This window comes from Heptranchias perlo, unplaced genomic scaffold (genome assembly GCF_035084215.1).
Source record: "Heptranchias perlo isolate sHepPer1 unplaced genomic scaffold, sHepPer1.hap1 HAP1_SCAFFOLD_143, whole genome shotgun sequence".
Taxonomy (NCBI): domain Eukaryota; kingdom Metazoa; phylum Chordata; class Chondrichthyes; order Hexanchiformes; family Hexanchidae; genus Heptranchias; species Heptranchias perlo.
The window spans coordinates 482,920-498,895 of record NW_027138678.1 but is presented as its reverse complement, the minus strand read 5'-3'; the positions used below and the strand labels follow the sequence as shown (position 1 = coordinate 498,895).

Here is a 15,976-nt window from a genome sequence, read left to right as displayed (position 1 = left end):
GTTCATTTTATTTGTACAAAACGAACAACTCATTTCCAGGAGTATCCTCCAGAATGGTGAAGGGAAATCACTCAGTGATATTTAACCTCACAGGGACAATGAGTCCCGGGCAAGGTCAATTCCGATGCCTGTATCAAACATTGGTCTCAGGCCGACTGATCGATTCTGGGCGAAGTGATCCTGTGATCTTGAATGTGATAGGTGGGTGAATGTTACTCTTTATTGTATATAAATTCCGCCTGTTCCAAACCTAATACTTTTTCACCAATTATATCATTGTTTTTCTTTGCAAAATCGATTAGAATCGATTGCTGTTCTCATACACAATGCCGAGTAACTATAATTGTTTCTGTACACTGGTGAAATGTCCTCATTAATCACCCTGTAATTAAATATTCCATTTCTCAATACAGTAATGAACTGTAGGCCTGGATCCGATATCCTTTCTCTGCCTCTGTTTTGGTCTCTCTCTCCCTCTTGCACTCACTTTTTTACCTCTCCTGGTCTGTTCCTTCTGGAACTCTGATGTTTATCCAATCTGCAGTTTACTTGGTTGAGGGAGAAGAGGGCTATGCCTATCAATGATCCAGGATTACATCGAAATTACAGCACAGAAAGAGGCCATTCGGCCCAGCAGGTCGATGCCAGTGTTTGTGCTCCACAGGATCCTTCTCCCAGCTTACCATATCTCACCCTATCAGAATAACCTTCTATTCCTTACTCCCCTATGTCCTTATCCGCCTTCCCCTGAAATGTATCTGTCCTGCTCACATCAACAACTCCATGTGGGAACAAGTTCCAAATTCGAACAAACCTCTGGGGACAGAGGTTTCTGCTGAATTCCTTATTGGTTCATCAGTAGCAATCTTACATTTATGGCCAATAGTTTTGACACGCCCACCCCACAAGTGGAAACATCTTCTCTACGTCTACCCTATCAAATCCCTTCATAAGCTTAATGACCTCTATCAGGTCACCCCTCAGTCTTCTCTTTTCTCGAGAAAAGAGCCCCTGCCTGTTCTGTCTTCCCTGATAGTTATAAACCTCTCAGGTCTGCTATCATCCTATCTATCTCTCTATCTATCTATCTATCTATCTATCTATCTATCTATCTATCTATCTATCTATCTATCTATCTCTATCTATCTATCTCCATATCTATCTATCTCTCTATCACTATCTATCTCTCTATCTCTATCTATCTCTCTATCTCTATCTATCTCTATCTATCTCTATATCTATCTATCTATCTCTATATCTATCTATCTATCTCTATATCTATCTATCTATCTCTATCTATCTCTCTATCTATATCTCTCTATCTATCTATATCTCTCTATCTATATCTCTCTATCTATCTCTATCTCTATCTCTATCTCTATCTCTCTATCTCTATCTCTCTATCTATCTATTTATATCTCTCTATCTAACTCTATCTCTCTATCTATCTATTTATATCTCTCCATCTATATCTCTCTATCTATCTCTATCGATATCTCTCTATCTATCTCTATCGATATCTCTCTATCTATCTCTCCATCTGTCTCTCTCTCGATCTCTCTCTCTCTCTATCTATCTATCTATCTCTATGTCTCTCTATCTCCCTATCTATCTATCTATTTAATGTCGTTATATTTAATCAAATTGCAAAATAATTCTTGACTACAACAAAACAACTGAGGACTGTGAATGGAATAAAATAAACTTTTACAAACCTGGTGGCAAGTATTTCATTGGTCTCCATCATTGTTGGGTGAGGACGCCTTCTCGGTCATGGTTTCAGCAAAACCCTAACAGGTCGAAGGACAAGAGCAGCAGGTACATGGGAACAACACCACCTGCACGTTCCCCTCCAAGTCACACACCATCCCCACTTGGAAATATATCGGCCGTTCCTTCATCGTCGCTGGGTCAAAATCCTGGAACTCCCTTCCTAACGGCACTGTGGGAGAACCTTCACCACACGGACTGCAGCGGTTCAAGAAGGCGGCTCACCACCACCTTCTCGAGGGGCAATTAGGGATGGGCAATAAATGCCGGCCTCGCCAGCGACGCCCACATCCCATTAATGAATAATAAAAAAGTTATTTTCTATGTATGTAGAAAACAGAGACATTTCGAGGCCGTGGTGTTGATATTTATCCGCAAAGGGAATTCCCATTCTGTGGCTCACCAATAACCTTTCTTGTCAGGTTAAATTATTTCTAACTGAGAACAATTGATTGATGGAAATCACCAGAGGACCTGCAGTGGATAAAGTAAGAGAATGGAGAATAGTTTTCCACACAGATTTCGCCATCCTCATCATAGGTTAATAGATTCATTAATTATTCTATTTAATAATTCGTTCTGCCCTTTTTTTCTAGACCGTCCGTTAAAACCGAAAATTTCCCTGGAAACACAAGGTCCCGTTACCGAGAAGGGGCAAAATGTTACTGTGAACTGCACAGCTCCAAATGTAGATCCGACCATGAAATTCCTTTTGTTCCTAAATTCTGAAAACCGGAGTCAGATATCCGAAACAACCGAGGGGCAAAAATCTGCCACGTTCAGTCTCACCGTACCCCGCTTAAAAATCGGCACAGAATATTGTACATGTCGATACCAAGTCCACATATCGGGGCGATGGATCGACTCAGACAGAAGTGATCCTCAGAGATTGGGCGTATCAGGTGAGGCGGAGTTCGACTAATCGTATTTTATGTGAATTGTGGAAGTTTGGCAAATAACAAATCATCAGTTCAGTGTGTTTGAGGATTCTAATCTCGGCCTTTTAGAGCAATAATAATTACAGATTGTTAATATCGCCAGCTATTGCATGCACGATTCGTTCGAACTAAGAATGTCTATAATGCAACAACATCCATTTGCAAAAAGAACACAGACACAAGGGGGAAATGTGCAGGAGTCTGCAATGGTTGGGATGGACAGATCTGCGTGTGTGGGTGTCCGTGTGTGTTGGAGTTTCTGTCTGTTTGTGTGACAACCTTCAGACAAGTGTGCGAATGTACAGAACCTGCTACATAAATGCGTGTCCCTGTCATTACCTTCCAGATGGTTATAACTGGCAATTGACACTGCTTCTGGAATCTGCCCTGTTTATGTTTCTGCTCATCCTCCTTTCGGCCTGCTGTGTGGCAATGAACAGAAGAGATAATGAACCATCTGTTGAAAATAAGAAAGAGGATTCTGCAAACATCTCTCCAAATAGAAATTAGTTCAATTATATCATTGTTTGCATTGCCAAGAAACAGCCCCTCCACCAACATTATTTCTGGGTTCTGAGACTTAGTAAATGTTCAATTTGCACTGGTCCTAAGAATATGCCTTATTACAAGAGATATAAGAGACTGTTAGCTAAGATAGAAGCCCATGGAATCGAGGGAAAAGTACGGACTTGGTTAGGAAGTTGGCTGAGCGAAAGGCGACAGAGAGTAGGGATAATGGGTAGGTACCTCCCATTGGCAGGATGTGACTAGTGGAGTCCAGCAGGGATCTGTCTTGGGGCCTCAATTATTCACAATATTTATTAACGACTTAGATGAAGGCATAGAAAGTCTCATATCTAAGTTTGCCGATGACACATAGATTGGCGGCATCGTAAGCAGTGTAGATGAAAACATAAAATTACAAAGCGATATTGATAGATTAGGTGAAAGGGCAAAACTGTGGCAAATGGAATTCAATGCAAAGAAATGTGAGGTCATCCACTTTGGATCAAAAAAGGATACAACAGGGTACTTTCTAAATGGTAAAAAGTTAAAATCAGTGGATGTCCAAAGGGACATCGATCATTGAAGTGTCATGAACAGGTGCAGAAAATAATCAATAAGGCTAATGGAACTAAGGTGTGCGCCAGTGGTGAAGGGAGTGAATGTTTAGGGTGGTGGATGGGGTGCCAATCAAGCGGGCTGCTTTGTGCTGGATGGTGTCGAGCTTCATGAGTGTTGTTGGAGCTGCACTCATCCAGGCAAGTGGAGAGTATTCCATCACACTCCTGACTTGTGCCTTGTAGATGGTGGAAAGACATTGGGGAGTCAGGAGGTGAGTCACTCGCTGCAGAATACCCAGCCCCTGACCTGCTCTTGAAGCCACAGTATTTATATGGCTGGTCCAGTTAAGTTTCTGGTCAATGGTGACCCCCAGGATGTTGATGGTGGGGGATTCGGCGATGGTAATGCCGTTGAATGTCAAGGGGAGGTGGTTGGACTCTCTCTTGTTGGAGATGGTCATTGCCTGGCACTTGTCTGGCGTGAATGTTACTTGCCACTTATGAGCCCAAGCCTGGATGTTGTCCAGGTCTTGCTGCATGCGGGCTCGGACTGCTTCATTATCTGAGGGGTTGCGAATGGAACTGAACACTGTGCAACCATCAGCGAACATCCCCATTTCTGACCTTATGGTGCAAGACAGTTAGCAAAGCATTTCATACTGGTATGTTAGAATTCGGCATTATGTAACTCTGATTGAATGCAATCTCAAACTCAATGATCGATGCATTTGGGAAATATATATTCCCTTCAATCTACTGATTTAATGACGCATTCAAATCAATAAATCATCAACAACAACCAGCATTAAAAATAAAAGATTCTGGATTTGGTCATTTGCTTCACAAACAATATTTTGCTGTCACAAAAATGTTAAATATCAGACTTTAGTATTTCTTTGAATTTACCAGAAATGAAATGCTGCTTTCAATGATAGGCGTTTAGTCGAGGCAATACCTGCTGTCTTGAAAGATTCAGCTGTTCGTCTGTTACAGGAAATGAACAGAGACGCTCAATTCAAAATATAGAACCTCTGTTAGCTTTTATTTTGACACATAGCCCAGACATATTGCCTCGCCCACCTCTTGAAAACACAGCTCAAAGGTGCAGCATTTTAATTGATCAGAATGAGAAAATATGGATGTGTTCATTAATATAGTCACTGGTATTATAACTAATAGAGAAGAGTTCTTCCCTCCTAACATACGAACGTACCAATTAAGAGCAGGGGTAGGCCACTCGGCCCCTCGAGCCTGCTCCGCCATTTGATAAGATCATGGGCTGATCTGATTGTGTCCTCAAACCTACTTTCCCATCTACCTACTATAACCTTTGACTCCCTTGTTAATCAGGACTCTCTCTAACAAATATTCAATGACCCTGCCTCCCCCGCTCTCTGGGGAAGGGAGTTCCACAGACTCACGACCCTCAGAGAGAAAAGAATTCTCCTCATCTCCGTCTTAAATGGGAGACCCCTTATTTTTAAACTGTGGCCCCCTAGTTCTAGTCTCTCCCACAAGGGGAAGCACCCTCTCAGCATCTACCCCTTCAGGTCCCCTCAGGATCTGATATGTTCCAATAAGATCACCTCTCGTTCTTCGAAACTCCAGTGTATAGAGGCCCAACTTGTCCAACCTTTCCTCATAAGATAACCCCCTCATCCCAGGAATCAGTCGAGCGAACCTTCTCTGAACCAACTCCAAAGCAAGGATGTCCTTTTGTAAATAAGGAGACCAAAACTGCACACAGTATTCTAGATGTGGTCTCACCAATGCCCTGCACAACTGGAGCAAAACATCTCTACTTTTATATTCCATTCCCCTTGCAATAAATTACGACGTTCCATTTGCCTTCCTGATCACTTGCTGTACCTGCATACTAACTTTTTGTGATTCATGTACTAGGACACCCAGATCCCTCTGTACCTCAGAGTTCTGCAATCTCTCTCCATTTAAGTAATAAACTTACTGGTCCTGTCCTCTCTGACGCCATCAATAAGGCTAATGGAATGCTGGCCTTTACATCTGGAGGACTAGAGTACAAGGGGGCAGAAGTTATGCTGCAGCTATACAAAACCCTGGTTAGACCCCACCTGGAGTACTGTGAGCAGTTCTGGGCACCGCACCTTCGGAAGGACATATTGGCCTTGGAGGGAGTGCAGCGTAGGTTTACTGGAATGATACCCGGACTTCAAGGGTTAAGTTACGAGGAGAGATTACACAAATTGGGGGTTGTATTCTCTGGAGCTTCGAAGGTTAAGGGGTGATCTGATCGAAGTTTATAAGATATTAAGGGGAACGGATAGGGTGGATAGAGAGAAACTATTTCCGCTGGTTGGAGATTCTCGGAGTAGGGGGCACAGTCTAAAAATTAGAGCCAGACCTTTCAGGAGTGAGATTAGAAAACATTTCTACACACAAAGGGTGGTAGAAGTTTGGAACTCTCTTCCGCAAACGGCAATTGATACTAGCTCAATTGCTAAATTTAAATCTGAGATAGATAGCTTTTTGGCAAACAACGGTATTAAGGGATATGGGCCAAAGGCAGGTATATGGAGTTAGATCACAGATCAGCCATGATCTTATCAAATGGCGGAGCGGGGACGAGGGGCTGAATGGCCTCCTCCTGTTCCTATATTCCGATGACGCCCAGCCGCTATCCTTTTATACGTTCGATGAATAACGTACAGGGACGGACACTTTGGATGATTTCATCCTCGTTTAACGCAAGGACGAGGAGGGATAATTATAATGCCTGTTTGTTGGCTGTATTGCAGGTCTACACATTGGATGCACCTCATGACATTGCTCCTCACTCTGGTGTTTAAATACACTTGCAGGAATGCAAGCGCATCTAAAAATGCAAAGTGTCTGGAAGCTTCCATGCCTTCAGCACATCCTTTGAACGGAAATCAACTCTACTTGTCATTGTAATTGTAGCAGTGGTGCTGCATCGCCAACTTGCTGCTTGGCGTAAGCCATCGTTCACAAGGGGAAAACATCCTCTCAGCATCTACCCCTTCCAGTCCCCTCAGGATCTTATATCTTTCAATAAGATCACCTCTCATTGTATACGTGAGACATCGAACGTATACAAGGCTAGCAGTAGGGCGTCGGCGAGGACAGAACCAGTAAGTATATTATTTAAATGGCGAGAGGTTGCAGAACTCAGAAGAATCATTCAGAGGCCTCTATCTGGGGCGTGAAATTACAGTAGTTCAGAACCATGTCGATCAATACTGCTTCTAAAAAGTAATACATCTGAATGAGTCTGACAACACGATGTTTTATTATGTGTAAGAGCAGGTCAGAGGCTGGGTATTCTGTGGCCAGTGACTCACCTCCTGACTCCCCAAAGCCTTTCCACCATCTACAAGGCACAAGTCAGGAGTGTGATGGAATACTCTCCACTTGCCTGGATGAGTGCAGCTCCAACAACACTTGAGAAGCTCGACACCATCCAGGACAAAGCAGCCCGCTTGATTGGCACCCCATCCGCCACCTTAAACATTCACTCCCTTCTCCACCGGCGCACCGTGGCTGCAGTGTGGACCATCCACAGGATGCACTGCAGCAACTCGCCAAGGCTTCTTCGACAGCACCTCCCAAACCCGCGACCTCTACCACCTAGAAGGAGAAGGGCAGCAGGCACATGGGGAACAACACCACCTGCACGTTCCCCTCCGAGTCACACACCATCCCGACTTGGAAATATATCGGCCGTCCCTTCATCGTCGCTGGGTCAAAATCCTGGAACTCCCTTCCTAACGGCGCTGTGGGAGAACCTTCACCACACGGACTGCAGCGGTTCAAGAAGGCGGCTCACCACCACCTTCTCAAGGGGCGATTAGGGATGGGCAATAAATGCCGGCCTCGCCAGCAACGCCCACATCCCATGAACGAATAAAAAAAAAATTCAGCTGCCACATTACAGCTCGAGTGACACAGTTAATTGAATTGCCTTTTTGTAATTCGGGCCAGAGCAATTTAACCCTCAATGGAACGGCAGGACATTTTCCACAATGTCCGATGTTGTGGAGTGGGTCGAGTATTTGTACAGTCTGGTGATCATACTGTTTAGTCAGATCAATATGGTGTGTCAACAGTAAACAGTAAGGGAGCAGTGCTTGTTACAGAGTGTCCTTTAACATGCCCCCTCGGGATTGGGTTCATGTGTCTGTTTACAGATTCATTCCCTTTTAACTCATCGAGTGAGATCAAAGTAAATTTCTAAATTGCTTCATGGGAGTAATGATGAACTGAGACACAATATCGATTAACCAAATCATTTCAGGCTAATTTTCCAGTGGTTCATTTTCGCCTTTCGGAGCAAATCGTTAAATTTTACCAACGAATGAACAATCCATGAATGAACCAATGAATAGAAACATAGAGACATAGAAAATAGGAGCAGGAGTAGGCCATTCGGCCCCTCGAGCCTGCTCCCCCATTCAATGAGATCATGGCTGATCTGATTTTTACCTCAACTCCACTTTCCCGCCTTTTCCCCATGTCCTTTGACTCCCTCGCTGATCAAAAATTTGTCTAACTCAGCCTTGAATGTATTCGATGACTCAGCCCCCACAGCTTTTTGGGGTAAAGAATTCCAAAGATTCGCCCTCTGGGAGAAGAAATTCCTCCTCATTTCCGTCTTAAACGGGCGAACCCTTATTCTGAGACTATGCCCCCTAGTTTTAGATTCCCCCATGAGGGGTAACATCCTCTCAGCATCTACCCTATCGAGTCCCCTCAGAATCTTGTATGTTTTAATAAGATCTCCTCTCATTCTTCGAAACTCCAATGAGTACGGACCCAACCTGTTCAATCTTTCCTCATAAGACAACCCTTCCATACCCGGAATCAACCGAGTGAACCTTCTCTGAACTGCCTCCAATGCAAGTATGTCCTTCCTTAAATAAGGGCACCAGAACTGTACGCGGTACTCCAGGTGTGGTCTCACCAGCACCCTGTACAGTTGGAGCATGACTTCCCTGCTTTTATACTCCATCCCCCCAGAAATAAAGTTCAATATTCCGTTTGCCTTCCGGATTACCTGCTGCACCTGTATGTTGACTTTTTGTGTTTCATGTACGAGGACACCCAGATCCCTCTGTACCGCGGCATTTTGTAATATTTCTCCATTCAAATAATATTTTGCTTTTTTATTTTTCCTCCCAAAGTGGACGACTTCACATTTTCCCACATTAGATTCCACCTGCCAAATTTTTGCCCATTCGCTTAACCTGTCGATATCCCTTTGCAGACACTTTGTGTCCTCATCGTAACTTGCTTTTCCACCTATCTTTGTATCATCTTTTCCTTATCTGGACTAAATCGAAACAGGACAAGTAGAGGAAACGTAGGATAAAGAAAGACCACGCATCGCTCGTCCCAAATTTTATTAAATTCGAACGAAGTTTTAATTGGGATTGCCTTGCTCAAGAATTATCGTGACAATCATTTGATTCAGTTAAATTCAGACATAAATGCGGTAAAACAAACTTATAACTGATTGCATTTTGATTGGTGATCACCGTTGTGAACAAAATGTACACAAAAATGAACAGGGAGAATTAAGAAAAAGACATCTTTAGTGACGAGTATCATAATTATAATCTCGATACCACTTGGATGAATTTATCTATGAATTCATAATTAGTATTTAAAATGCTACACAATTATAATGCATTAATTTAACAAATAAAACATCACAATATGATTGCAATATGGAGTACAGTTCACAGATATTATCACGACTGATATCACATGATATCATATTCGTTATGTACAGGCAATACATTGTTATATTCACCTGTAAATGACTTAAATGTCCAATTACTCTCTCTGCTGTTTTAAGGGCGGATTTTATCTGTTCACGTCAATGCTGATCATTTTTAAAGAGGTTAACACTGCAGTTAAAATAACAGCCAAAAGGATATCATGCGTTAAACGTCAGTACAGCTTCCAGCAGTAATTTCTAGACTGAAAGGGGGCGATGAATTGGGACTCTGCTCATTGGAGTTCAGAAGAATGAGAGGCGATCTTATTGAAACATATAAGATTGTGAAGGGGCTTGATCGGGTGGATGCGGTAAGGATGTTCCCAAGGATGGGTGAAACTAGAACTAGGGGGGCATAATCTTAGAATAAGGGGCTGCTCTTTCAAAACTGAGATGAGGAGAAACTTCTTCACTCAGAGGGTGGTAGGTCTGTGGAATTTGCTGCCCCAGGAAGCTGTGGAAGCTACATCATTAAATAAATTGAAAACAGAAATAGACAGTTTCCTAGAAGGGGTTACGGGGAGCGGGCAGGAAATTGGACATGAATTTAGATTTGAGGTTAGGATCAGATCAGCCATGATCTTATTGAATGGCGGAGCAGGCTCGAGGGGCCGATTGGCCTACTCCTGCTCCTATTTCTTATGTTCTTATGAATAACTGGGGGACTTAAAGGTTGTGACTTAAACAAATAAATGAGAAGAAGAAACATTGCAATGATGGAGAACATTGTCTGCTAGGACTGCTTGCATTGATAAAGGACAGTTAGCATGGATTGAATGGGAGCTAACATGATTGGGAATCATTGGAAAATAATAATGATGAACAGTTGGGTGCTGAGCTTTTCCCCTGTGGGATAACAGTGTTTGAACGTTTTAAAAGTGTTTTTTTATTAAAATCCTTCACTCCGTTACTTTAAACCGAGGCATTAATGCAAGTAAAATAATTTCCAATTTTGCCCTGTTAACATCTGTACACTTAATAACTCAAGGTAATGTCTCACAATGAGGTAACGCACGGCGCAGGATATAGATAATATTTCAAAACAGAGAGAGAAAAATAAAAGCTGAGCGGCTCTCCTCACTTGAGAATTTGGGAGGCAAGACTGGGAGATGAAATTATTATTTGGGGACGCAATTCGACTTGGGTGGGGGTGGGCGAGGCTGTGCACCTCCCGCCCGTTAAATACCACGCTCTTTATCCAGTCCCGCTGACTTCAACGGGACGTTCAAGCCGAATATAGGGCGGGGGGCGTACAACATGCCGCTCGAGTCGAATTGCATCCCCCTTTCCGTGAGGTCTGCACGTCCTCATTTTGCACACCCTCACCCATGTTCAGACTGGCAGCTCAACGCGACGCTGCCCGGTCAGAATTTGAACCCGGAGTAAAACTCGCAAACTATTTCCAGCCACTTTCATTCCACGCCAGCAAATTTTGAAGGCTCAGAGAACGCACAGAGTGGGAATTGAAAGGATCCTGTTAATTGTGGCTTTTGCACCAAAAGAATTATTCTTCTCCAGATGTTGGCTTTGTCTGCTCCCGGAGATGTGGACGCCGATTTCCCGTTTGTTGTTTCTTTTTTGTCGTTTTGGATGAAGAGGGACATGTACGAATTCTCGAGGGATTGTAAAAATCGTCATCTCATATAGAAGTATCCTCATCAATACATTCACTGCGGTCTGGGTCCTCCTGATTGGTGATTAGTGGCTGTAGATTATGGACACGGCTCCCTGTCAAATGGAAATAATTCACGGTTACCGTCACTATGATTCCAGTAAACTTCACCATTCACCAATAAAACGAATGCATTGATGCACTCAACATTATGCCCGCATTCCCTTTTGTTTCATGAGTTTTTCTCGAATCTCTCCATCCATTATTTCACTCAAAGTCCACACCTCTGCTAGCGCATGGGTGCTTGGTCACATTTGGTGCTAAAGTCTCTCACCCAGCGGGCCCCTTCTTTAAGGTTAACTCTGGGAAGTTTATATGGGTTAGCAATTCCACAACAGAGTTAGTGCCGCAGAGCTCAATCTTCCCGCATCGCGAGAACATAAGAAATAGGAGCAGGAGTAGGCCAATCGGCCCCTCGAGCCTGCTCCGCCATTCAATAAGATCATGGCTGATCTGATCCTAACCTCAAATCTAAATTCATGTCCAATTTCCTGCCCGTTCCCCGTAACCCCTAATTCCCTTTACTTCTAGGAAACTGTCGATTTCAGTTTTAAATTTATTTAATGATGTAGCTTCCTGGGGCAGCAAATTCCACAGACCTACTACCCTCTGAGTGAAGAAGTTTCTCCTCATCTCAGTTTTGAAAGAGCAGCCCCTTATTCTAAGATTATGCCCCCTAGTTCTAGTTTCACCCATCCTTGGGAACATCCTTTCCGCATCCACCCGATCAAGACCCTTCACAATCTTATATGTTTCAATAAGATCGCCTCTCATTCTTCTGAACTCCAATGAGTAGAGTCCCAATCTACTCAACCTCTCCTCATATGTCCGCCCCCTCATCCCCGGGATTAACCGAGTGAACCTTCTTTGTACTGCCTCGAGAGCAAGTATGTTTTTTCTTAAGTATGGACACCAAAACTGAATGCAGTATTCCAGGTGCGGTCTCACCAATACCTTATATAACTGCAGCAATACCTCCCTGTTTTTATATTCTATCCCCCGAGCAATAAAAGCCAACATTCCGTTGGCCTTCTTGATCACCTGCTGCACCTGCATACTAACTTTTTGATTTTCTTGCACTAGGACCCCCCGATCCCTTTGTACTGCAGTACTTTCCAGTTTCTCACCATTAAGATAATAACTTGCTCTCTGATTTTTCCTGCCAAAGTGCATAACCTCACATTTTCCAATATTGTATTGCATCTGCCAAATCTCCGCCCACTCACCCAGCCTGTCGCTATCCCCTTGTAGGTTTTGTATGTCCTCCTCACTCTCTACTTTCCCTCCCATCTTTGTATCATCTGCAATCTTTGATATGTTACACTCGGTCCCCTCCTCCAAATCGTTAATATAGATTGTAAAGAGTTGGGGACCCAGCACCGACCCCTGCGGAACACCACTGGCTACTGGTTGCCAGTCCGAGAATGTACCATTTATCCCAACTCTCTGCTTCCTGTTAGATAACCAATCCTCCACCCATGCCAGAATATTACCCCCAATCCAGTGATTCTTTATCTTGAGCAATAATCTTTTATGTGGCACCTTGTCGAATGCCTTCTGGAAGTCTAAATACACTACGTCCACTGGTTCCCCTTTATCCACCCCTGTGATGGAATTGTCCCTGTGCAAGAACTGCACAGGGACAATTCCATCACAGACTACGCAGCCACATGGGAGATGACCAGCCCACCGACGTTGGAAGGCGCAGAACATTAGAATATTGGATTTCAGGTTCGCTCCTGGACTGGCTGCTCCTTGCTGAGCTGCTCTCCTCTGCAACTCTGTGTACTGTGCACAGTTCTGTTCTCCCCTTGGCATTACCATCACTGAATCCCCCACCATCAACATCATGGGGGTCACCATTGACCAGAAACTTAACTGGACCAGCCACATAAATACCGTGGCTACAAGAGCAGGTCAGAGACTGGGTATTCTGTGGCGAGTGACTCACCTCCTGACTCCCCAAAGCCTTTCCACCATCTACAAAGCACAAGTCAGGAGTGTGATGGAATACTCTCCACTTGCTTCGATGAGTGCTGCTCCAACAACACTCAAGAAGCTCGACACCATCCAGGACAAAGCAGCCCGTTTGATTGGCACCCCATCCACCACCCTAAACATTCACCCCCTTCACCACCGGCGCACAGTGGCTGCAGTGTGGACCATCCACAGGATGCACTGCAGCAACTCGCCAAGGCTTCTTCGACAGCACCTCCCAAACCCGCGACCTCTACCACCTAGAAGGACAAGGGCAGCAGGTACATGGGGGACAACACCACCTGCACGTTCCCCTCCAAGTCACACACCATCCCCACTTGGAAATATATCGGCCGTTCCTTCATCGTCACTGGGTCAAAATCCTGGAACTCCCTTCCTAACGGCACTGTGGGAGAACCTTCACCACACGGACTGCAGCGGTTCAAGAAGGCGGCTCACCACCACCTTCTCAAGGGGCAATCAGGGATGGGCAATAAATGTTGGCCTCGCCAGCGATGCCCACATCCCATGAACGATAACAAAAAAGGATATCGAGGCACTGGCAAAGTTGCCAAAACGCTTTACAAGGATGACACCAGGAATGAGAGGCTATAACTATAAGACAGAGAAGGCTGAGGGATGACCGGATAAATTGAGAAGGGCTTTGACAGGGTGGACGGAGGGTAGATACTTCTACTTGTGGGCGTATCCAAAAGTAGGCTTGATAAATATTAGACACTCATAAGTCCAATAAATGGATTGCTCTTGCATAGAGCCGGCATGGACTCGATGGGCCGAATGGTTTCCTTCCGCCCTGTAACCTTTCAATGATTCTGTAAGGAATCCCGGAGAAACTTCTTTCCCCAGAGAGTGGTGAGAATGTGGAACTCGCTCCCACAAGGAGTAGTTGAGGCGAATAGTGTAGATGGATTTAAGGGGAAGCTGGATAAACACATGAGGGAGAAAGGGATAGAAGGACATGCTGATAGGTTGAGATGATGTTGGGTGGGAGGAGTCTCGTGCAGAGCATAAACGCCGCCACAGACCAGTTGGCCCGAATGGCCTGGTCCTGTGCTGTACAATTTATGTAATTCCATGTAACTCCAGCCTTGGACATCCATTTCCATCCTCGTCCTTCCCCGTTTTTTTTGCAGTCAGATGGAAGATGATTGGTTAATTCCCCATTCAATCACGCCCGGAGCTCGCACTGTAAGTGTCTGGCATTCATTATTCGGCATGTCACTATCGCCGACTCATTACATTTCACTCGAGCAATAACCCTGCTTTTATCGGGAGAAGATGCTGCAGTTTCACTCATGAGTTCTATTTTCTGTAGTTCATCGAGACGTTTTTATAACTAGATTCCGTGGACTGTTTGCTGTTTAAATAGACACTGTTTGCTGCAAAATAACACTGAGTCCTGCGTAAGTCCCTGCAGCCAGTCACACGTCCCGCCAAATATTCAATTGCACTGAACTCAACGGTTGCAATTTTAACCCAACCCGCCCGTCGCGAAACGAGAGGGACTGGGTGCAATCCTGGTTTCACACCCGACCCGATTTGACACTTCATTTAAGGCATTGAAAACAAGTGTTCCACCCGGTGAGTTAGGTTAAAATTGGCCCCTAGTTTCACCGAATATTGGATGGAATATATAACGGGCGACAGATGACTTAACGCCCGTTTCGCATCTCCGCCCGTGACGAATTTTCACCTCGCTTGTTTTTACAATGCTTTCTTCGCTTTTATTAAAACAGCAAATTTTCTCCATTGACTACGATGCCGCGGATAAACAGATTTGAAGCAATGTCCAACAACACTGGAGAATGCGGCCAGAAATCTTTGGGTAATGATGGAGTCATTATTGGACTAATGGACAACTGACGGGCAGTCCACATGTGCTCACATCTCGCATTCTGACTCAACCTTATTACAGAAAATGCCCGATTTTCATCCGTATTGATTTCCAGATGGACGATCCACAAGGTAAGTTTTGCGTCCATAGGAGCATAGGAAGATAGGAACAGGAGGAGGCCATTCAGCCCCTCGTGCCTGCTCCGCCATTTGATGAGATCATGGCTGATCTGTGATCTAACTCCATATACCTGCCTTTGGCCCATATCCCTTAATACCTTTGGTTGCCAAAAAGCTATCTATCTCAGATTTAAATTTAGCAATTGAGCTAGTATCAATTGCCGTTTGCGGAAGAGAGTTCCAAACTTCTACCACCCTTTGTGTGTAGAAATGTTTTCTAATCTCGCTCCTGAAAGGTCTGGCTCTAATTTTTAGACTGTGCCCCCTACTCCTAGAATCCCCAACCAGCGGAAATAGTTTCTCTCTATCCACCCTATCCGTTCCCCTTAATATCTTATAAACTTCGATCAGATCACCCCTTAACCTTCGAAACTCCAGAGAATACAACCCCAATTTGTGTAACCTCTCCTCGTAACTTAACCCTTGAAGTCCGGGTATCATTCTAGTAAACCTACGCTGCACTCCCTCCAAGGCCAATATGTCCTTCCGAAGGTGCGGTGCCCAGAACTGCTCACAGTACTCCAGGTGCGGTCCAACCAGGGTTTTGTATAGCTGCAGCATAACTTCTGCCCCCTTGTACTCCAGTCCTCGAGATATAAAGGCCAGCATTCCATTAGCCTTATTGATTATTTTCTGCACCTGTTCATGACACTTCAATGATCTATGGACCTGAACCCCTAAGTCCCTTTGGACATCCACTGTTTTTAACTTTTTACCATTTAGAAATTGGTCCAAGATGCTCAGT

At 44.3% G+C, this 15,976-nt stretch overlaps 1 protein-coding gene across 1 annotated transcript in view; it reads right to left on the bottom strand.

The window, feature by feature from the left end:
- Positions 1-9,201: 9,201 nt before the first annotated feature.
- LOC137308897 (scavenger receptor cysteine-rich type 1 protein M130-like) overlaps positions 9,202-15,976 on the bottom strand; it is a 73,845-nt gene continuing 67,070 nt past the window's right edge. The window contains exon 20 of the mRNA XM_067977334.1: positions 9,202-11,276. Within this exon, the coding sequence (XP_067833435.1) occupies positions 11,188-11,276 (89 nt within the window). The 3' untranslated portion in view covers positions 9,202-11,187. The remainder of the gene's footprint in view (positions 11,277-15,976) is intronic.